At 51.1% G+C, this 21,221-nt stretch overlaps 10 protein-coding genes across 10 annotated transcripts; 5 read left to right on the forward strand and 5 right to left on the reverse strand.

Moving 5' to 3' along the window:
* Positions 1 to 1,688: 1,688 nt before the first annotated feature.
* Positions 1,689 to 3,421, forward strand: N7532_010352 (putative l-fucose permease; the record flags this gene model as incomplete). Its single annotated transcript, XM_056622843.1, has 5 exons — positions 1,689 to 1,823; positions 1,893 to 1,993; positions 2,069 to 2,286; positions 2,336 to 3,180; positions 3,245 to 3,421. The coding sequence occupies 5 exons, from the start codon at positions 1,689 to 1,691 to the stop codon at positions 3,419 to 3,421; spliced, it is 1,476 nt and encodes a 491-aa protein (XP_056470259.1).
* A 549-nt stretch (positions 3,422 to 3,970) lies between these two features.
* On the reverse strand, positions 3,971 to 7,045 carry N7532_010353 (non-specific serine/threonine protein kinase; the record flags this gene model as incomplete). Its single annotated transcript, XM_056622844.1, has 4 exons — positions 3,971 to 6,384; positions 6,453 to 6,600; positions 6,663 to 6,780; positions 6,849 to 7,045. The coding sequence occupies 4 exons, from the start codon at positions 7,043 to 7,045 to the stop codon at positions 3,971 to 3,973; spliced, it is 2,877 nt and encodes a 958-aa protein (XP_056470260.1).
* A 657-nt stretch (positions 7,046 to 7,702) lies between these two features.
* On the reverse strand, positions 7,703 to 9,402 carry cdc43 (protein geranylgeranyltransferase type I subunit CDC43; the record flags this gene model as incomplete). The annotated part of the gene is made up of 5 exons (XM_056622845.1): positions 7,703 to 7,836; positions 7,887 to 7,995; positions 8,052 to 8,455; positions 8,513 to 8,558; positions 8,653 to 9,402. 5 exons carry the CDS (start codon positions 9,400 to 9,402, stop codon positions 7,703 to 7,705), a joined length of 1,443 nt encoding a protein of 480 aa, XP_056470261.1.
* On the forward strand, positions 9,382 to 10,280 carry N7532_010355 (uncharacterized protein; the record flags this gene model as incomplete). Its single annotated transcript, XM_056622846.1, has 3 exons — positions 9,382 to 9,630; positions 9,714 to 10,136; positions 10,197 to 10,280. Coding segments are annotated over 3 exons (756 nt in total), but the record flags the coding sequence as incomplete, so codon positions are not given.
* Positions 10,281 to 10,500: 220 nt separating this feature from the next.
* On the reverse strand, positions 10,501 to 11,192 carry N7532_010356 (CFEM domain-containing protein; the record flags this gene model as incomplete). Its single annotated transcript, XM_056622847.1, has 3 exons — positions 10,501 to 10,841; positions 10,904 to 11,033; positions 11,106 to 11,192. 3 exons carry the CDS (start codon positions 11,190 to 11,192, stop codon positions 10,501 to 10,503), a joined length of 558 nt encoding a protein of 185 aa, XP_056470263.1.
* A 667-nt stretch (positions 11,193 to 11,859) lies between these two features.
* N7532_010357 (uncharacterized protein) lies at positions 11,860 to 13,360 on the forward strand (the record flags this gene model as incomplete). Its single annotated transcript, XM_056622848.1, has 3 exons — positions 11,860 to 11,862; positions 11,914 to 12,585; positions 12,647 to 13,360. The coding sequence occupies 3 exons, from the start codon at positions 11,860 to 11,862 to the stop codon at positions 13,358 to 13,360; spliced, it is 1,389 nt and encodes a 462-aa protein (XP_056470264.1).
* Positions 13,361 to 13,733: 373 nt separating this feature from the next.
* N7532_010358 (uncharacterized protein) lies at positions 13,734 to 14,006 on the reverse strand (the record flags this gene model as incomplete). The annotated part of the gene is made up of 1 exon (XM_056622849.1): positions 13,734 to 14,006. The coding sequence occupies one exon, from the start codon at positions 14,004 to 14,006 to the stop codon at positions 13,734 to 13,736; it is 273 nt and encodes a 90-aa protein (XP_056470265.1).
* Positions 14,007 to 14,105: 99 nt separating this feature from the next.
* On the forward strand, positions 14,106 to 16,157 carry N7532_010359 (putative MFS transporter; the record flags this gene model as incomplete). Its single annotated transcript, XM_056622850.1, has 7 exons — positions 14,106 to 14,151; positions 14,212 to 14,348; positions 14,427 to 14,816; positions 14,872 to 15,346; positions 15,408 to 15,787; positions 15,872 to 16,022; positions 16,087 to 16,157. 7 exons carry the CDS (start codon positions 14,106 to 14,108, stop codon positions 16,155 to 16,157), a joined length of 1,650 nt encoding a protein of 549 aa, XP_056470266.1.
* Positions 16,158 to 16,468: 311 nt separating this feature from the next.
* On the reverse strand, positions 16,469 to 18,654 carry N7532_010360 (uncharacterized protein; the record flags this gene model as incomplete). The annotated part of the gene is made up of 8 exons (XM_056622851.1): positions 16,469 to 16,612; positions 16,676 to 16,896; positions 16,956 to 17,163; positions 17,274 to 17,529; positions 17,700 to 18,097; positions 18,156 to 18,316; positions 18,370 to 18,429; positions 18,489 to 18,654. 8 exons carry the CDS (start codon positions 18,652 to 18,654, stop codon positions 16,469 to 16,471), a joined length of 1,614 nt encoding a protein of 537 aa, XP_056470267.1.
* Positions 18,655 to 19,352: 698 nt separating this feature from the next.
* Positions 19,353 to 21,098, forward strand: N7532_010361 (uncharacterized protein; the record flags this gene model as incomplete). Its single annotated transcript, XM_056622852.1, has 3 exons — positions 19,353 to 20,263; positions 20,331 to 20,600; positions 20,717 to 21,098. 3 exons carry the CDS (start codon positions 19,353 to 19,355, stop codon positions 21,096 to 21,098), a joined length of 1,563 nt encoding a protein of 520 aa, XP_056470268.1.
* Between the last annotated feature and the right edge of the window lie 123 nt (positions 21,099 to 21,221).

Genomic DNA, 21,221 nt, shown 5'->3' on the forward strand with positions numbered 1-21,221 from the left:
AAAATTGGACTACTGAGCTACAAACACTCAAGGGGCATTCCAGTTCTGTTAATTGTGTTTAATTTTCCCCAGATGGACAAACCCTCGCATCTGGTTCAGCTGATGCAACTATCAAGCTTTGGGATACCACAAGCGGAGTTTTAAAGCATATACTTGAAGGCCATTCAACTAGTGTTGAATGTATTGCATTCTCTCTTGACAGATGTTCTATCGCATCTGAGTCAGATGGTGCAACAGTCAAGGTGTGGGACACTGAAATAGGTCTTTTACGGCACGCACTCCAGGGCCACTCAAGCTGGATTAGATGCATCGCCTTCTCTACAAACGGGTCTAATTTCGTATCTGGATCGAGCGGCAGAACCCTTAAACTCTGGGATGCTGCAACATGGTCTCTTCAGTCTACAATTTAAGGTCATTCAAATGAGGTCACTCACGTGGCATTCTCCATTGACAGCCAGACCGTCATTTCCAGATCTGAGGATATAACTATCAAGTCCTGGAAAGTTCCTTCGGGCATTCCAAAGCAATCATTCGAGGGCCACTCTGGTTCAGTTTGGTGTTCAGCTGTCGCAAACAGCGGTCAAATTCTAGCTTCTGGGTCATTTGACGAGACCGTAAAGCTGTGGGATGTTGACACAGGCAGCATTTTCTCTACTCTCAAGGGACATACATCTTTTGTTCGATCAGTGGCATTTTCTCCAGATGACCTTCTCCTGGCTTCTGGATCTTTTGATGAAACAGTTCGAAGCTGGGATGTAAGAACAGGAGTCTTAATTTGAATACCGACCTCGGGTCCCTACTAGTAGAGACAAAAGTGGGATCTGACAATGGAACGACGACCTGGAATTTTGGCATCTTCGTGCAGAATGGCCAGTGGGTAATTATCAACAACAAGAAGTCTTTGAGGCTTCCTCCCCATTATAGGCCTCCTTGCTTGGTGTTCAGAAAGAACTCCCTTGTTTTGGGACATGGATCGGGGAAAGTTTCATTCATAGGAATTCGAGATACTGAGTGGCCAGGGATGCAGGAGAGATTTGAAACTTCTCTACGCTATATTCACTTGTTGTCAATTTTGTGCTTTATTAGACGTAACTACACTGAACCTTATCGAGCCCGGCTCATAGATTGTGCAGAGAGGAAGTACTGTCCTTGTCTCAGCGGTGCGACAATACAGAGATCTACTACTAGTACCCTAGGCTAGGAAAATCTCACATCCACAGCCAAGCTCGTACAACCAATCCCCGTAACCCACCTTCCGCAGCATCAAATCAGGCTAAAAGCCCGCGGCTTCAACCTTAGCTGGGGGATTGTGCCGTGTTTGGCCAACCCCGCCCAAACCTTGGCGACGAACAAAGCTAGCCGCCCCTCGGCGCAACTCCGGCGTTGATTCCTGACTGGCGGGCGATTCGCACGGTCTCCATACCCCGTAATGATCGCCCACTGCCAACCCCGGATTGTCGTGTAGGGAGATGCAGACGCGGAGCGTCCATGACAGGGTGACATTCCCTGCTGCCACCCTGGCCCGGCCTTGAAATACCGAGCAGGGCCCGGTTTTTGTTTGCTTTTTTTTTGTGCTTCGTTTCATCCGGTCTTCATTCCTTTCTTCCGATTATCCTACCGTTACGAACCGGGCTATACGCTAGGGCTACATAGTCCTGATTAGCGCAGGGACGAGGCTCTCGGTCAAGATGGGTGTGAAGGAGTTCCTCAAGACTCGCTCCGGCCTGCGTGTCGATAATAGCAAGACCACACGAGCGGCCACTCTCACTTTGAGACAGAGTCTGTATCCGCTCGGCTTGGTGACTATTCTATTCTTTCTTTGGGTATATATGCACTATACCACGTTTCCCCCTAGGGTGCTTACTGGACCTTTCTTACGCTGATAATTGTAGGGCTTTGCTTACGGTCTCCTCGACACCCTCAACAAGCACTTCCAGAATACTCTGCACATTACGCGTGGGAGATCCGCCGGACTTCAGGCGGCTTATTTCGGGTATGTGACCAGCCTCTAAGTTGCCCAGCTAGCACTTCCTTTAAACACGAAAGTTCTTGTTGCTGATCAGCTCAGCGCATACCCCCTTGCTTCACTAGGCTACGCGAATTGGATCCTACGACACTATGGCTACAAGACGGTCTTCATCTTCGGCCTTACCCTCTATGGCATCGGTGCCTTGTGCATGTGGCCTGCTGGCCTGAATCAATCTTTCGGTGGATTCTGCGGTGCTACGTTTGTTATCGGATCTGGGTTGGGATCGCTGGAGACGGCGGCAAATCCGTACTTGACAGGTGAATTATAGTTTCCCTCCAACCTGTACATACTAATGAAATAAAATAGTTTGCGGTCCACCCCGCTACTCCGAAATCCGAATAAACTTCGCCCAGGCTTTCAACGCAATCGGAACGGTTGTCGGTCCCGTTCTTGGCTCCTACGCCTTCTTCACCGAGACAGAGGACGACGTCACGGCCCTCCAGCGCGTACAATGGGTCTATCTCGCGATCGGAATCTTCGTCTTCTGTCTCGCCTTTGTCTTTTTTCTTTCAAATATCCCCGAGGTCACCGATGAAGACATGGCGTTTCAAGTTGCGGAGACGCATGTCGATGAGCAGAATAGGCCCTTCTGGAAGCAGTATAAGCTTTTCCACGCAACACTAGCTCAATTTACGTATACTGGTGCGCAGGGTAGGTTTCTCCACGTGGACCCTTCCGCAGACTTGGTCCCTCTTACTAACTTGACACATACAGTCGCAATTGCGGGCTACTTCATCAACTATGTAACAGACACATGGCCGCCATCCGACAGCGCAAAGGGCGCAAAGCTCCTAGCCGGCGCCCAGGGCGCCTTTGCTGTCGGTCGATTCCTAGGCTCCGGACTGATGAAATATACCAGGGCTCGCTGGGTCTTTTTGGTTTATTTATCTTGCTGCGTAGCGTTCCTCGCCGCGTCCATCACGCAGCGGGAGCAGAAGGGTGTCGCGATGCTTTTTATGACCCTCTTCTTCGAGTCGGTCTGTTTCCCCACGATTGTTGCCCTGGGTATTCGTGGTTTGGGCCGTCATTACAAGCGAGGTTCTGGATTTATTGTTGGTGGTGTTTGTGGTGGTGCGGTTGTTCCGCCAATTTTGGGGCATGTTGCGGATATGAGGAATGATACTGGGTTTGCGATGATTGTGCCCACTATGGTACGTCTCAAACCTGATTGGTAATTCGGGAGCATTTGGAGCCTGCTGCTAACGAGTTTTCTAGTTTATGGTTATTGCCTGGACGTATGCGGTTGCGGTCAACTTCTCGCCTACCTATAGGGACACGGTGGATAAAGTTGGGGAGAGTACTGTGGGCTTGCAAAATGAAGCCGTTGATGAGGAGAAGGTTGATGTTGGGATGAATCCGGAGACAAAGGATGTGCCAGATCATCATAACTAGGCTATGTACTTCCTTTTTTTGTCGCACATGTCACATGTCATGCGTTCTTATTGCTGGACATATATATCTGCCAATCTGCCACGATACATTCGTTTGAATCTATTGCTCAAAGTGGGATTTATACCGAAACTCAACAGATACACCGTGTATTCCATTCATTATGCAGTTGCTATGCAAAATAAAGCAGTAGTCTATAGATAAACAATAGGCAAAGCAGGTCAAGTGAGGCAATATTGTGACTTAAGATATCCTGTAATCCAGAGAACAATAGATAAGAAAGACTCGAATGAGTGGAAACGCTTGCTTCACAGAGCAAGGGGGTGACAACCAAGAGGAAAAAAAAAAAAAAAAAAGCGAGTGTGTAGGGGTTAGCATCGCAAGACGCCGCATTCTGTAGCAGGTCAAACAGAGAATCAAAAAAAAGCCGTGGAAACAACTGCATAGCGTGGGGGGTATAACGTAAGCAAGAGGCAAAAACAGTTCTATCGTCTAACAAGGGCAAATTTAAAACAGATTTCAACGCCGATGTCCATGAGAGATATTAAAGCGTTATGCAGAAGTGACGGGTTTACTCGTCGCCTCCGAATTCTCGGCATTGTTGGTTGTAGCGGCGGCGGCTTCGTCTTTCGCGGTTTCGTTGGCCAGCACGACCGCGACAGCAGCGGCGGCCTCTGGTGGAGGTGATCGCAGAGAAGATGAGCGAGGTGGTCGGGCTGGACTACTTTCTAGCTCGGGTGCAGGATCCAGTGATGGCTTGCGAACAGACGAGGGGGATTCAGGTTCAGTAGTCTCGGAGGTTTCTCTGATAGTCGTCTCCCGGCTGGTTTTCTTGGGGACAGCCTCGTTGTGATCTTCCTCGGGGCCATCAAACTCGTCGACTTCTTCGATTTCATCCTCGAAGCCATCATCGTCTTCCTCTTCTTCTATGATCTGGCTCTTTCGCGCAGCCGGCCGGCCGGCAGGGATAGGAGGATTGGCTTCGTCACCGACCACAGGTTGGCCCGGAACAGGAGAGCGAACCATTTCACCAGAAACCATCAGGTTCGTTGTGTGGAGCATAGGACCCTTGAAGGCAGATCTCTTTCGTCGGGCAAACACCAAGCTCGACGAAGGAGAATAGAGTAGAGGTGCAGGTGCAGCCTCGTTGAAAGCGGATGGCATCTCACTGTCGGTTGCTACCTCCTTGGAGGCACCGCCGGGACCACGAACAAGTCGGATGTTGCTAGGGAAGCGAGCAGATGACCCGGGCGTGGTGGGTAGAACCTTGATGGAGTTATGAGGAGACTTGGAGATTCTGGCCGTTGGTGTTGCAACTGTGTCTATGCTGTTCGACGAAATCGAAGACGCTTTAGAGTGAGCCCGTGTGTGGTGAATACTTCGAATAGAGGACACTGAAGACGATGTTGACTTTCGACCTCGGAGCCCAGCCGAGGAGCGTCGGTATGATCCACGCGGCGTAATTGGGGATGGTGACAACGAGTTCCGATTGCTGGAATGACTGGTGTTCAATGGACGCGGCTGACGAGGATAGGAGTGTCTGTTCTGTCGATAAGATGCAGCACTGCTAGGAGCTAGACTGCTGGCAGCGGACATGCGTTTGTTTTGGGTTGGTGTCACCAGTTCTCCCGGTGGTTCTTCGGCAGTAGATAACGGAGAAGAAGCCTTCTTTCCAGTGTCTTGACTCTTTGCAGGGCTGAACTTCTCAGCCAGGAACTTGCGCGATCCAGTTGATTTGGCATTTGGGGAGCGGGCTCGTTTCGCCGACTCCACAAACCAATGTTTCAAGGACGCAAGCTGGCTCAAAAACGGATGATGGCGACGATTGGTACGACGGCGAAATATGCCGTGGTGTTGCGTCAGCTCTGGCTGCGAGGCACTAACATGCAGCATACTCGGACGAGATCGTCTTTTGTCCTTTGGCGGAGGGACAGGACGGCGTCGCATCGTCGAGTTTGAGCGTATAGAATCTTTATCAATAGCCGGTGGGGTGGTCGCAGAGGTAGGCGTGCGTACAGGCAAAGGCTCGGGCAGCGAGGGTAGTTCTGGAACTGCAAGCTGAGAAGGGAGGCTTCGCCTATCCCGGCGGCCTCGTTCTTGAAGCTGGGTGTCTAAATTTGCTTGACCTTCTTCGTCCACTTCGACCAAGGCTGAGGATAACTTTTCCAAACGACTGCTAGCAGCGCTGAGGCGGCGGAGGTTCTTAGCCTCGACCTCTCGCTGCTGTCGTTTTCGCTCCCGTTTCTGCTCTTTGCGCTGTTCCTTTTCAATCAAGAGCGCCCACCATCCGGCCAGGGGATCACATCGTTGAGCTAGCACGTTTTCGATGACCTCGTCGATGTTGACTCCGGCGCTTTTCATTCGCTGCAAAGTTGTCTTCTCGAGAGGCGTAGTAAACGGTGAAGGACGGGGGATCTTGAGGATGGCCAGTTGCTCAGGGGCGTGCTCTACGAGGAACGGATGAGCGAGGATGTCCTCTAGGCTAGGCCGAATCAACGGTCGTTTCGACAGGAGAAGATTGATCAAGGCCTTTGCCTCGTCCGGGAACTTGTCGTTGTAGTTGGGCTCTTCGGAGAGGATCCGTTTCTTGGTGATCTGGTCATCGTCGTCGTCGTAGGGTAGCTCGCCGGCTAGAAGCGCATAGAGAATGATTCCCAAGCTCCAAACGTCAACCTTTTCGCCCGCGTACTTTTCCCCTTTCAACATCTCCGGTGCGCTGTAGCATATGGTTCCGCAGAACGTCTGCAAGTAGCTTGCCTTGCCCTCATACTCGCGTGTAAACCCAAAGTCACAAAGCTTGACATTCTCGTGTTTATCCAGCAAAATGTTCTCCAGTTTGAGGTCGCGGTGGACGCAGGACTTGCTGTGGACGTAGGCGACTGCTCCGACAAGTTGAGTGAAGATCCGCTTTACTTTCTCGACAGGGAGAGGTCCATGATCGAGGAGGTAATTGTAGAGTTCGTCGCCTAGGGAGAGCATCACAAGTTAGCCCACGTTCGGTCCAGTTGACATCCATTGCGCCAAATCAACTCACCAGGACAGTATTCCAGGACCAGCCAGACCAGATTTTCCGTTACAACAACTTCGTAAAGACGCGCAATATGGGGATGAAGGAACTGGCGGTGGTGGTGAATTTCGCGCGAGAGGTTGGTGTCCTCCTTGCTAGAGGACTTGAGCACCACCTAGAGCAGCTGTTAGTATCGTGTGTGGATCTCGGCACCTCTGGCAATTGCTGAATCCGTACCTTGGAACCATTGGTGAGCTTGTGCGACGCGAGATACACTTTTCCAAACGAGCCCTTGCCAATCAATCTCCCTAGAGTGTAATTCCCCACGCTGCGGAGATCCTTGGAGGAAAATTCCCTAGCAACTCGCGCGTCAGCCAAAACCAGAACTGTCAATCGAGGAGACTGAGACCGGGATTTCCTTACTCGAGTAATTCATTGTAGGAGTTCGCAAGCTGTAACCGCACGCGACCAAGATTGGTCTCTCTGTTAGCCACACGTCCTTGCGATGGCGCCGGAGAATACTGCGGAGAGCTCTCCCCGCGGCGCCAGCAAGACAGTCCTGGACGCACCTTTTCCTTTTGTCTCTGGCTTTGCACCCCCGCTCTCGTCCTGGGCGGCATGTGTTATGATCGATCTCCGGGTTTGCCGTCGGCCGCGGAGATCTCTGCGCGTGTCGGGTAGGGGGTGGTGGAGGCGTGGGTTGCTCGGTATGGCCATTCAAAGGAATGCAGAAGAGGAAGGAACGAATGCCGACGGTTTTGGGTGGTTGCAGAGAGGTGGATTCAGCTAGGCGGCGGTGTTGGGGGGAGGAGAGAGAGAAGGAAGACCGAGAAAGGCGGGAATGCGAAGGTGCATACAAGAAAGTGTTGCCAAACGTCAACGGGAACGTGGACCGTGTGGAGACTCGGCTGTGGACTCGAACGGCCTTACTCAATTATATCATACGCGGCTCGAGCCCCTGAATGGAAATTGCCTGCCGTTTCATGGATTCGTGACTAAATTTGGCGGCGCTGACTCGTAGCTACGACAGGACTAACTACTCACTGGCAGTCACTAGTACCAGGCCGCTCACACTGGTCTCTCTGCACTTCACCCTCGTCCCCACCATCGCCCTCCACCTTCCATTCATCCATCGCGGATCCCTGTCCCAGCATGCGACTCGATTTATGCGCGTGCCGTTATTGGTGCCGCTGACGGTGTGTTGGACCAATCGTCTACAAATGTATTCCTGCAGGGTGATCGTACAAAGGCATTAATTCCGCATCGCCGCAGTGTGTCTATGTTCGCCACGGCAGTGATTCGAGATGCTCGATGACTCGTTCGGTCGTGACCAGCGCCGGGTCGACGCGAGCAAGACCCGGCTCGCCTTGAAAGGCCAGTGAAATCAAGCCAAAGCAGGAGTGGAGGAGATCTGGCTGGGGTCAGCAAAGTCGCCGCAGGAGGAACAATGTTTCGCCTTACCGGGGGGTTCACCCGCCGCCTTTCCAAAGCCACCCACGAGATGCTGCGTCTTCCTCAGCAAGTACCGCCGATTGCGAACGTCATCGATCACCGAGAACCGGTCCAGCATCTACAATGTCGTGAGTGGAGGCCATGGGGAATCCTTGCTTGAAAAAGGGTACCAACCTTCAGTGTTGCTCCGTTCCAGAACGAATAGCAAGTGTCCGCCACCTTGTTGCAGCGGCCATTGAACCCGGCGCAGTCTATCGTGTTGTCTGCCACCAGTGCGAGCTTGGACAGTCCTAGGATCATGTCATCTAGAGAACCGGTCTCTGCATCTTCTGACCGTTGATCCTGGGCAGTATCTGTCTCTGCCGACACCCCTTTCTCGGTCCCTTGATCATCCCGTTCACCCTCGTCCTCGTCCTCACCCTCCTGCTCGCCGAGATCGGCCGTTTGCCGTGATGTTAACCAGGCCAACAACGTCTCGAACTGCGGAGAACCAGGCGACAACAGCGTCGCTGGTTGGGTGTCAGTTGATGCCCGACGCAGAAACTCTAGAGATCCAATTGCACAATATGTATGGCCACCTATGTCGTCTGGTCAGAAAGATCGGCCGGAGAGGGGCTAATGCCGGGAGTACGAACTGTGCGCTTCACGGAACGGAGACTCAGCCATACCACCGTCGTAACTCTGAAAATTCGATATCAACGTTAGTAGACCGTCTTCAAGGCGAATTAGATAGCGAGTAGGGCAATAGGGTAAGAGAGCGAAGTAATCGAATTACCTGGCAAGCTTGAATAAATGTTATTAGTTTCGACACATCGATATCCTCCACATCTTCAACACCTTTCCCACTGCTCCCACGCAGAATATACCGTATCCCAGTTGCACAGCAGCAATACCGCAGATCCCGATCCCCAGCAACTTCCCCACCAGGTCCAAGAACTTCTCCAAAACTGCCATCCTCGCGCTGCAGCCGTGGAAGCCATCGGAGACATTCCGTCCGCTTGACACGCGACAGATCGTCTCCCAGAATTAGCAGATTGACTAGCGCAAAGAATGTCGCCGGCACATTCGCCGGGTCCCAGGCCTCATTCTCGACAGTTCGCTTTTCTGCGCCAAAGTCTGTCCCCGAGAACCCGCGAAATCCTCCCGTCGGCACCTGGCAGTGATACAGCCAGTCGATATACGCTTGTCGTTCCTCCGGGGTGGTTTTGCTTTGTAGGACGCCGAGAGTGTCGAGACCAGTCAGTGTTAAGAAGGCCAGTAGCATGCGATTGGAGTCATTGGAGAGATAGGCTGATGGTAGGAACGTCTTCAGACATCGGAGATAGTATTTGACATGTCGCTCGGTGTGCAGAGCGAGGTCGGCCATTGCAAATATTGCAGTATGAGCTCTGCTCTGTTTTTCTGTCAGATTTCTCGCACTGCGCTGCACAATCCAATTTGTGCCGATCTGGTGCCTGCTCCAAGTCTTCCGGCTTGATGTTGGTGGGGGACTCGAATCGCGCAGCAGCAGCTTGGTTCCCCACATTGCGCGGCTGGACACTCGGACCAACCACTTTTTGCCAGCAGGCTGCTGACTTCCTCCCTTGACTCCTCCATCTCCAATACCACGCCAAAAATGGTCCTCGTGTCCTCGAAAACGCTTATCCAGGCACATGGCGTGCTCCTGGTTATTATCGCGGGCTATCTGGTCAAGAACCCGGCTTTCATCACGGATTGCGATCTGGTGTTTATGATGGGCGAAGCGTTGAAGATTGTAAGTACTCCAACTCAGCACCAGCCGACAGCATTGGTTGCACTGTAGATTTGGATAAGATGAATCTAATTGAGATCATAAAGGACTTCCCCACCGTCACCAGTGCGGTTGAAAACCCTTTCGTCTTCTGCTCTGTCCCACTCTTCGCTACCGCCCTCTTCGACCTGATCCTCCTCTCCACCCTACCTTTCAACGATGCTCTCGACGAAGCACTGCATTACAGCCGACCCCTGCGCAATGGAAACCTCCCCGCTGAGGACCTCCAGGTCCTCGCCAGCTTGCCGGAATATATCACCAAGTCCTTGACCATGTATTGGAATGTTTGGATTAGTGTTGCTGCGAGTCGATTCGCGCTTTATGGTGGTCTGGCATTCTTCATTTACCAGGGACGGGATTCGTTCCTGGTGAGCTCCTATACGGCGACTGCTGCGGCGGAGGGTCTGGATCGGTTGAAGAGTCGGGTGGTTTTCACCTTTAGCTTTATGGAGATGATGACGTGGTTCTGGGTAGGTTTATCATGGTCTCCTCCGATTGTGGCAGTACTAACGGTTATTGCTTTTTTAAAGATCTTCGCTACGCTTCGTCAGGAGCGCCAGGAGCGGTTGACCAAGTTACTCGAGGACGCTCGTCGGGATGCTGGCGAGGAATAAGTTTGCCAGCTACAAACTGCCCCATGTGTACCAATACTAAATAGAATAATCGTTCGATTGTTTCATATGTCTCGACTATTACATGTGTCCATTAAGGTCATAACTTTCTCGGATCTCCGGCACTTTCAGAGCGTTTCCATCCGGTTCTTCTAGTCGTTTGATATCCCAAGATGGGGTCATAACGATGCCATAACACCCCATTGCTTGAGTTCTACGCATCTCAGACGAAGAAAGCAACGGCAGCAGCAGCTCCAGCTGCAGCCATCAGAGTGGCGTCCTTGGCCTGACCAAGAACTGCAGCGCCGGTGGTGACAGCCGCAGAGGAAGAGGCAGCAGTGGAAGATCCACTCTGCGAGGCATTGCTGCCGGTAGTAGCGGCCTCGGTGGTCTTGGTACCGGTAACAGTAGTATCCTTGGTGGTGCTGGCGTCGGTGGCGGTGGTGGTGGTGGCTGTGGCTGCACCACCAGTGATGGACGAGACAGCTGTCGAACAGGTAATCGAGCTGGGAAGATCAGTGACGCCGCCACGGGCACAGATGTTCTTGGCGACCTCCAGGGTAGCTGTGATTGGAATCGTACGTCAGTGTCTCTACAGACGGACTGTCTGTGGGGAGTATACGTACTGTCCTGGTCGTCCTCGGAGCATTTCTTAGCCACGCAGCAGGAAATGTCACTGATGAACGACTTGGTGGTACAGATGCACTCCACGTCGATGCCACAGCTGGCAGGAATGGCGTCGGTTGCGCAGTCTCTCTGCGTGCTATCGTCAATGCTGCCCTTCTCTTGCCTCGGAAAGCCTAGCGGATAGACCTATGGTTGACATACCGCGCAGTCAGGCAGATCGCCCAGGCCCTGGGCAAAGGCCGTAGACAGTAAAGCTGTCAGAGCAAGAGTGATCTGAGAAAGCTTCATGGTGGTGGAATGGCAGTAGAATGGGCGTGCAATTGAGGGTGAGAGGTACGGTGCTGGAGAGTTGCAGAGGGTAAGTTCAATAGACCCCGCCTTTTAAGGAAGGTTGGCCCTTTAGGCAGTCGCGCCAGGGGCTGCGTCGATCCAATGGAGCTGTCGTGTTGGTCGGCAGTGACCATTCGCACTATTGGACGTCGTGCAACCCCGAGACCGGGCGTTCCTTAAGGTATTATTGACTTGGTTTAGTGTATACCCTGGGATACTGCGATCAAGTAACGCAGCAGTGGTGGTTGCGGTGGGTCGGGCGTGGCATTTGCGTCGATCATGGCCATAGCGACGCAGTCAAGACTACAAGGCATGGTCAAGTGATATGAGATGCGTATAGATTGTAGTCACAAGAGCTTCCGAGATAAGGTGAGATGATGTTTGCTTTATGAGGATGTGGAGAACGGTGGATTTGAATCGGCGATGGCGTTGCGCTCTTCTACGAAGGTACTTGCGCAGCGCTTTCCTCAAAGGTCCCCAACACCACCTTCAACAACCTCCCAGAATATCATCGCGGTTCTTTTTCAACCATCCCCATTTGACTTTCACTGTCATCGGGACATCTAGTCTCGTCTTCTTCGAAACAACTTGTGCCATAATTCGCTTGTTTTTGCGCTAAGAAACCATGGTACGATCGTCTCCACGGTTTGCAAGAATGATCCTAACGAATAATGAACAGACATCTCCAGGCCGGTCACTGAGTACTCTCCCAGAAGAGATCCTGTCACAGATTCTGGATCAAAGCACGTTAAACGGGACTACACTTCATGCCGGGGTACAACACCCAAAGCGCGTCTACAGCGAGCTCAGAGCACTGGCCCTCGTCTGCCGTCGCATACATAGACTCGTGACTCCACTTCTGTTCGAGGGCATTACCTTCTACCATGAATATGTGTGTCCTTCATGCATCAAGGACCGCAGTATTGTGCCGCCTTGCCGACGGGCACTTGCTTTGCACCGAGTGTTGCGGGACAACCCTCCGCTCCGGGCGAAATGTCTCTCACTCGACATCATTATCGACGATACAGCCGATACCTCTGACGAGGACTTTCAAGTGGCCAATGATCTTATTACGTGGTTAACGCGAACTCGGTCACTTCGCTTCTATGGTGGGTTCCATGAAGGCGTTTCTGAGGGGCAACGGGCGAATGCGTTGGCTTTGATTCGCAATGCCAGTAAGGGCATGGTTCAGCTGAAAGAATTCTTGCTCGATGGCGATGAATTCAATAGTCGCGGACTGTCATTGGCAGAAGCCATGGAAAATATTAGCTTCCCCTCATTAGAGGTATTAGCGATGATCTCCAATGGACCTTCCGACCCTGCTGATCTCCGGAGGATGCTCTCCTCGAAGGTATGCTTACGAGCTTCAGAAAAGTCTGTTCAAAGCAAAACCGATGCTAACGATGGTTCAGAAATCACGCGGGGCGCCATTCACCTCTCTTACTCTCAAGTACTGCAAGGACCTTCCCGAAGCAATCGAGCAGTTTGTGTACTGGCCCAAGCAGCTGGTGGACTTCACCGTCAACACCTCTGGAAACAAGCTTGTCAGTCGTGTGAGTCTCCGCGATGCCCAAAAATGGCTATCCATCCACAAAGACACTTTGAAATACCTCTATATCGATCTCCTCGGCCACGATCAAGGCCTTCATTTCGACGCATCCATCTTCTCGCGACTCGAAGCACTCCGGCTCTCCCGAACTCAGCTCAACGACGAAGATGACCGCTGGAATAACGACCTCCGATGGGAACCCTCCCATGCCGACCGGGTTCTCTCCCCCAAGCTCCAGACTTTCGGCATGTCGTTTGGGATCATGGGGTGCTGTTTGATTAACAACTTCGGCGATAAGGAAGTCAACTGGCTGCGCTGCCTAGGGAAGGCTGCAGCTAGCAAGAGATCGGCACTGGACACGATTGAAATCCTCTTTAATCCGCTCAGTGCATACCCGCACAAGTATGGCGCTTATCCAGAGGATTATGGATATCCGTGGGATCGGATCAGTGGACTCCAGGCGGAGTTGGCGCGGTATGGGATTGATCTGGTGTATAATAGTCCGCCCTGGACGAAGGAAGAGTGGGAAGCGATGATTTCGAGATGGTTATCTGAGAGTGTAGCTGTCGGCTCATGAATTGATGAATCATATTATGTGATTGCCAGTAAAGATTACTACGTAATAATGGCATTGATGGCGTTAGTGATGAATCGGGAATCCGAAGTAGATCAGTGGAGAGCCTAGATAAATGCACATCCCTATGGCCACAATCTCCTCGTATTGCCCGTCATCGTATTGTATGCGCTCGGCCCCGCGCTCCACAGTGGAGATCCGATTTCCCCAGGTTCGCAGCCTAGTGTTCCTTTCAGACCTAAGGGTCCTCCAAGGGAGTAGAAACAGTTCCAGGGTTCAACGCTATCCCGCTTTGGATTGAATGTGATGCCTCGGCACCACCTGCCCTCAAAACTGGGCACTTCCACGATACCGGGCCGTCTCCACCCTCTCACATTCATCCGCCGATGCCCAATCCCACCGTGCAGGGGGCACTCTGCACTAGTTCGAATCTCCTCGCACCGGCTAAGGCCTGTTTAGCCTCCGGCCTCGGGGTGCTTTGCAAAACCTTGAACTCCCTCGTGCGAGCTTCGAGAACAACAGAACCCGCCGCAGGTTGGACTTGCAGCGCCTGTCCCAGCTTGCATTGAGAAGACGATCGGAATGGGGATTGTTGGTGGTTCGTATTTTGCTTTTGCTCCCAAGCTCGTTCTGCCGCCGACTCATCCATTGTCACGGGGGGTTTAAAAACCCTGCCGCCCGCCTTACTCATTCTCTTCTGGAGCTACACAATTCCTGCATCCTCGGCCTCGTGTTGCCTACCACGAGCATGGGTCTGGGAGTGCTGGATGTCCCTGACCATATCGTGGTCCCAGGTGAGATTACACTGCCGCCCCTCGCACCCCGCAGCTACACTAACAGCTCTGCATGGCCAGGCACCTCGAACATCTACGAACGAGACCGGGACTCGAGCGAGCCGTCGCCTCACACCTCTGGGCTGAAATATGACTGGACTACGAAAGAGCCTACGGTGCTAGTACCACAGCCCAGCGATGATCCCAATGACCCTTTGGTATGTGATCTAATCGGATGCAATGCGCAATTTCTCTTCTCTGGACATGGATGTCGGGAACTGACAGCGTATCACTAGAACTGGCCTCTATGGCGACGGGATGTGATCCTCGGCATTCTTTCCTTCGTCACGGTCCTTTGTACGACACTTAGCTCAATCATGGCCGCCAATACTGTCACAATCGCCGACTACGAGGAAATCACATTCGTTGCTGCTGCACTTCTGACCGGCTACCATCTTTGCGGCGTGGGCGTAGCGGGCATTCTGATCGTGCCCACCGCGCGCGTCTGGGGCAAGCGCCACCTATTCCTGATCGGACACGTCTTGATGATTGTGAGCTGTGTCTGGGCCGGCGCAAGTGGGAAAAATGTAAAGAGTCTTCTGTGGGCTCGAATTTTCCAAGGAGTTGCTTTGGCTCCGTTTGAGGCGTTGGTTAATGCCTGCATCGGTGACCTTTATTTCGTCCATGTAAGTGCCATGGGCGATGCGGACATAGCTTCGAATCTAATCTTATCCTTTTTAGGAACGAGGAAAACGCATGGCGGTGTCGAACGTCTCGCTCTTTGGTGCTGCCTTTTTGGCGCCTGTTTTCGTCGGCAAGATTACAAAGTCCATTAACTGGCAATGGTCCTTCTACTTTGTGGCCATCTTCCTCGCCGCTGCTTTGCCGTTTATGATCGTGTTTGTACCGGAGACTGCGTATCGCCGTGCCGACCATCTGAACACCGACTTTAAGCACAAGACCGGTCGTAATGAATCGACCGACTCACATTTGCCGCTCGGCGAAACCTCAAATGACGAACCCAAGGCATTCGTCAGTGGAGAGGTGCCAATCAGTGGAACGTCAAGGACGGAAGTATCCGCGGCACCCGTTCCACAAAAGGATACTCTTTTACAATCCATGAGACTTTTCAACGGACGAAAAACAGATGAAAACTTTTTCAAGCTCCTTCTGCGTCCCTTCCCCCTGTTTCTGCATCCTGGCATACTTTATGCGAGTCTCTCAACCTCCTCCTTTCTTTCGTGGCTAACAAGATGGCTAGGCATGTCTGATCCAAGGCGTCGTCATCGGCTGGGCAGTTTTCATCGGTGTTGTTTTGGCAATCGTATTCCTCGGCCCACCTCTCTGGTTTGAAGAGGACAAGACAGGCTACCTTTACACAGGTGCCTTTATCGGGTCTGTGGTGGGTCTGATCTTGGCCGGAGTACTCACCGATTACATGAACAAGGTGATGGTCAGATTGAACCGGGGCAGATACGAACCTGAGTTCCGGCTTTTGCTGGTAATTTTCCAACTCGTCTTTGCCTGCATGGGCCTGTACGGCTTTGGATGGACGGCGAATGACGTCATGAAGTATGGATGGCTACTCCCAGATGTGTTTTTTGCCTTTTTGATTATCGGGATGGTGATGGGTGCGGTTGCGGCCTCATTATATATCGTGGATGCACATCGTGAGTATTCCAACTTGCATTCATTTACTATGAACTATTTGCTAATGGACGCAGGTGAAATTGCCGTCGAGGCATTTACATGTCTGTTGGTTTTCAAAAACATGTTCAGTTTCTTGTTAACTTTCTACGCCTACGAATGGTTTGCGCACGGCGGCGTAAAGCACACCATGATCATCATTGGCAGCATTCAGGCGGGTATTTGCTTGCTGAGTATTCCAATGTGTAAGGAATACCTGAAAATCTTTCGCGTTGATTTCCTGCATTGCATGCTAATTTCCTGCAACAGATGTTTTCGGGAAGTGGAATCGAGCTTTCTGTGCGCGTTACGATATCCTTGAGATCCTACATCTCTGGTAATTGCTGCGGTATTTTGTTTCGGGCGGAATTCTGGAGCTTTCTGTTAGTTTATTCTTACGGTGTGTCATGTTTATGGAGAATAGAAGCTTGCTTAATCTCATATCTCTCGAGTTCAATGCGGAACAAATTATTATTATTTGAAGAATACGGCGGTCTTCTCTATCACACCCTACCAATTTTGATGTATCCTATATCAATACTGAGCTAAATATTGTTCCCTTGTCAAGCCAACTGGCATCAACTCCGCCACATATACTACCTCTATCGCTTTAGCCCCACCTTCACCCCATTAGCACAAGTGATAGTCAAAGTCAGATCTTCGGTCCAATCCGTTCCATCCCGATATTGATCTCTTCAAATTCCTGCGTAAACCGCACAAGTACATAGAGCGTCTCAGTAGATGCATACTGTTGACCCAAGCATACGCGCGGGCTACCACTGAAAGGGAGATATTGCTAAATACCTGGCATTAATAAGTGAGAGATGGGATGACAACGATTCAGATGAAAGCATCATACCCAAATAAAATCATTCTTTACCCAGCGTTCGGGTCGGAATTCCTCCGCATCTTCACCGAATAGATCCTTGCGATGATGCATTACGTAGACGGTGTAGATTACCATGGTTCCCTTCTCAATGAGGATTGGTGCGTTGCCATCGGGCCCTCCGCCGACTGGTAGGATTGTGTCCTTTGTGGCCATTTTTGCGTTGTTGGGGACTGATGGGTAAAGTCGGAGGGCTAGCGCGAAATGGTTAGTTAAACATGGGGTTTCAAGTTGGGGGGTCGCTGGTGCTTACTCTCGTTGACGCAGTATTTTGCGTATTTCAAGTTCCTCACCTGATCGTAAGTTGGTTTCTGACCATTGAGCTCTGTGATGATTTCTTCGCGAAGCTTTCTCCAGATATCGGGACGTTTCGCGAGACTGAAGAAGAGGCTGCTGATCAGACTGGCTGTTGTGTCCCGTCCGGCGAGGAGTAGACTGAGTAGCTCGTCGCGGAGTTTTCTCTATTGTCTGTTGCGAGAGCGAGTTCTTGAAAGAATGCCTTTCATCCTCCTTCGCCTTTTTTTGTGGCATCTTCCTGACATGCTTTGCGGTATTCAAGTGCTTCATGGACGTGTTTGTCGACGTCTTCTCGACAGAACCGGTGCGCTTCTACTGCTTTCGGGTCTGTACGACGGAATCGCTGCCAGGGACCTAGTCGCATTCCGAGAGCGATGTCATACAGGCCGTAGACGAAGGAGTCACTGAAGATTTGATCACCTCCCTCAGTGAGTGTATGAGATGATGTGCCAAATAGGAACTCGGTTGAGGAGTTCATTGTAAATCGGAAGAAAAGCGGCAGCAGGTCAATCGTTTCTGCATTTTCAACACTGTCATTCGAAAAAGGGATCCGTCGAAGAAGTTCTTAGATATGAGACTCAATAATGCTCAAGTCCGCAACTTGTGATTTATTGAAGCTGGGTCGTAACAATGCGCGCGAATTGGTCCACTCTTCACCGTCTGTTATGAAGACACCTCGTCCCAGCAATGGCCAAATGACCTCGGGTCGACTACGCAGGGAGTAGTCTTGAATTTCAGCGAGAGCATGGTTTTGATTTTCAGTGGGTGGATGGTAAAAACGCCTCGTCCACCTAGGTCGAGGACTTCGTGGGTATGGGCTATTGTGAAGTATCGGCTGGTAAATTTGGACAGATAGGCTTTTTGCTTGAAGGCTTTGGCGTTTTCGATGATAAAGGAAATTTCAAATAAACGGTCCTTGTATCGCGCAAGTAGTGGTTTGCAGCCATTCTCGCGGCTGAAGCGGCGTCGACGGATGAAGAGGAGGGATCGGGAGATGAGAAAGTAGGCGAAAAGAATCAAGGATGTGTTCACTATTATGAGCGTTGAGAGGGAGTTTTGTTTTGCCTTAATAGCATTCAGAAGGGAGAAGGCAGCCATCTTGTGACTGTCAAGTTCAATGGTGAGGACTTAGAAAGAAATAGGTCTTGGTCTCGACCAGCTGGATCCATCCACCCGGCTTGACAATCTTCATCAGCTCCAGGACACATTCTTTCGACTTTGTGCCAAGACCGAAGAGAGTCAACCGCTGGTGCACCAAGTCGAGCAGGTTTGCAGCCAGGATTTGGGCCATGGTTCCAGAGAGCTCTGCGCCACCAGCTTGACCCCCTCAGGTGGGTTTGGGGGGATTCTTTCGCCAGTGATGTCCGTACCAGTCAGTTCATACGATTCAGGGTGAGCAAGAGAGTGCCTGAAATCAGCCAGCCAGTAGCCTAGCAAAGGTACCGTCAGTCAAAGTGCCCACCGAGTCATAGGAACCAAGCAGACTTACCGTCGGACGTTCCGGTGTCGAGAATTCTCAAACCCTTGTGAGAAACATGCAAAGGTGCTAGGACCAGCTTGCCCATTCCGATCTTGAGGGCCTGGTGCTGGCCAGCAAGACGTCGGTTCTCGATAGTCTCCTCAAAGACATATTCGTACTTTTCGTTGGAGCCCATGTTTGCCGCAATGATTGCGTGAGAGAAGAAGGATTTAACAGAATCGATATTGAGTGTGTGTCTACTGTCGGAAATCATGAAGAATTATGTGACTTAAATAGTATCTCATTGAATAGTTCCCGGCTATCTGGTAAAATTCGACCACGTACCTGCAGTAGCCGCTGTTCCACCTCCAATCATGACACCATGATCATACAATACCAGAATATTTAAAATGATCGCGTAAACAATGAATAAAGTCGGCAACATCTTGATCGACAATAACTCCACAAGTAAGCTTACCTCAGGCCTAAGCAATTGGGGGGCGCCGCGACCCGAACAGTTTTTTTTTTTTTTTTTTTTTTTTTTTTTTTTTTTTTTTTTTTCCCTCGTATTAGCACCCGGTGTGGCTGAGCCTAGATTCCACCTGCGGAACGGCCCTCGGGCGTTGGCCGATACCTGAGGGAACTTTAGCCATTTCGCCTTGTTTTTGCCCTCTACAAAATTCTTGGACTTTTGCCAGTGGTCCTCATTGGATATCTGTTTCTGCAGTATTATCCTGCAGCATGCAACGCGTCCAGCAGGACCCACATCGCGCGACTAGTCCAGTAAATACTATAATGCTTAACGCATATCCCGCCGGAGCCATCTAAGGTCAGGGTCTACACTTTGACTCTTCTCGGTGGAAGATCATAGCATGTATTTCTTCACGATTCGCCATGACTCAGGCCTCCCACTGGCTCACAGTGTATCGGACTGGGGACCGAGGCTTCCTGCGGGCCGACGGCGCTTTGTTCCTTGTTGGTCGAATGGATGGAGACACTCAGGTCAAGCTTCGAGGTTTCAGAATCGAGCTTGCTGAGGTTGAGAATGCTATTATCAAAACTGCCGAGGGTAAATTAGCGCATGCCGTACTTAATCTGCGGGAAGAGCACGAAAATAAGTTCCTGGTAGCCCATGTGGTCTTCTCCAGTGGCAATGATCAGATTGAGCAACAGGCATTGGTCAACAAACTTCAAGCGACGCTCCCAGTGCCAGAATACATGCGCCCTGCAATGATCATCCCACTGGATGAGATTCTGTTGACTGCACACTTCAAGGTCAATCGCAAAGCGATCCAGGCTCTACCCCTTGATGCAGCATCCGTTGTGGGCCAGGCTTCGCTAAACCGAAAAATAACTCCTCGGGAACAAGATCTTGAGAGTCTCTGGCGAAGTGTTTTGCCTGTGTCTTCTCTGCACTCCATCACCTCTACCACCAACTTATTCCATGTCGGAGGCAGCTCTTTGCCTCTTGTCAAGGTACAAAGATTAATCAAAGACAAGCTCCTCGCTGCGCCAAAGCTAAATGAGCTGATGAATGCCGGTCGGCTGGCTGAAATGGCTTCTCTCATTGAAACAACACTATCATCCTGCATCGACTGGGATGCCGAGGTATCCATCCCAGAGTCATGGGAGATTGAATTCTCTAACATTGTTGGATCAGCTCCACGCTCTGCGCAGGAGGGAGTTCAGGTCCTCTTGACTGGTGCAAAAGGATACCTTGGAAGACATTTGCCACAACTCATACAGTCCAGCAACATTTCGAAGATTTTCTGCCTTGTGCGTCTTGGTACCGACATGGAAGCAATGTCAGCATCTTCCGACAAAATCACCCTTTTTTGCCGGTGACCTTGCGCTTAATGATTTGGGATTGAGTCGAGCCGAATTCGAACATTTCGCGTCCGAAACAGATGTGATTCTCCACTTAGCTGCCAACAGATTTTTCTGGGATGACTACGAAATCCTGAGAAGTGTCAATCTTTTTTTGGTGAAAGAAATTGCTCGTTTGGCGCTTGGTCGTCGCATCCCCATTCACTTCCTGTCGTCCGGGGCAATTCGCGTGTATGAGGACCTAGACGCACGGAAGCTCTACGAGAACACTGCCAGCGATAACGCCCGTCTGCCTCCTGATGATGGTAGCGATGGGTATGTTGCATCAAATGGACTGCAGACCACTTCTTGAGAAAGGTCTCAGATCATTTCCACCTGCCGATTACAATCCATCTTCCTGTCCCTGTTCGTGGATTAGGACCAGATCCAAGTTTTGCTGTGCCGGAGACCGACGAAATGGTCAACCAGCTCGTGAACGTTGTCAGGAACCTTGGCATCCGCTCTGCGATGAATGAACTTGCGGGATGGGCTGACACCATCCCCATGCATTTCACTGTTGAGATAGTCCGTACTGCGCTTCTCGACCAGGATAACATCTCCGCATTGACGGTGGTGGAGCATCCTGCTGAGAGACGTATTGATTGGCGACGATTTATCGAGGCACTCACGACAGACACTCAGTTGTGTGAACTTCCCTCTATGCCAACACTGCTGTGGATTGGAGAAGCAAAAAGGGCGGGCTTCAGTTATTTCATGCCGTCGCATCGTCTGATTGTGAAGAGTGACACTGGTGATATAGTTTCAAGGCGTTGAGCATGTGTAATAGAATGTGTTGTTCCTGTTGTTATTAATAAGTAGTTTTCTCTGGTGTTAATTCGAGAGGTTTGTGTTTATTTGCAATTCTTGTCACTGAAAATGTCTTGAATAAAGAGCATT

Source organism: Penicillium argentinense (assembly GCF_028826775.1).
Source record: "Penicillium argentinense strain IBT 30761 chromosome Unknown utg000010l_segment0_segment0, whole genome shotgun sequence".
Classification (NCBI taxonomy): Eukaryota; Fungi; Ascomycota; class Eurotiomycetes; order Eurotiales; family Aspergillaceae; genus Penicillium; species Penicillium argentinense.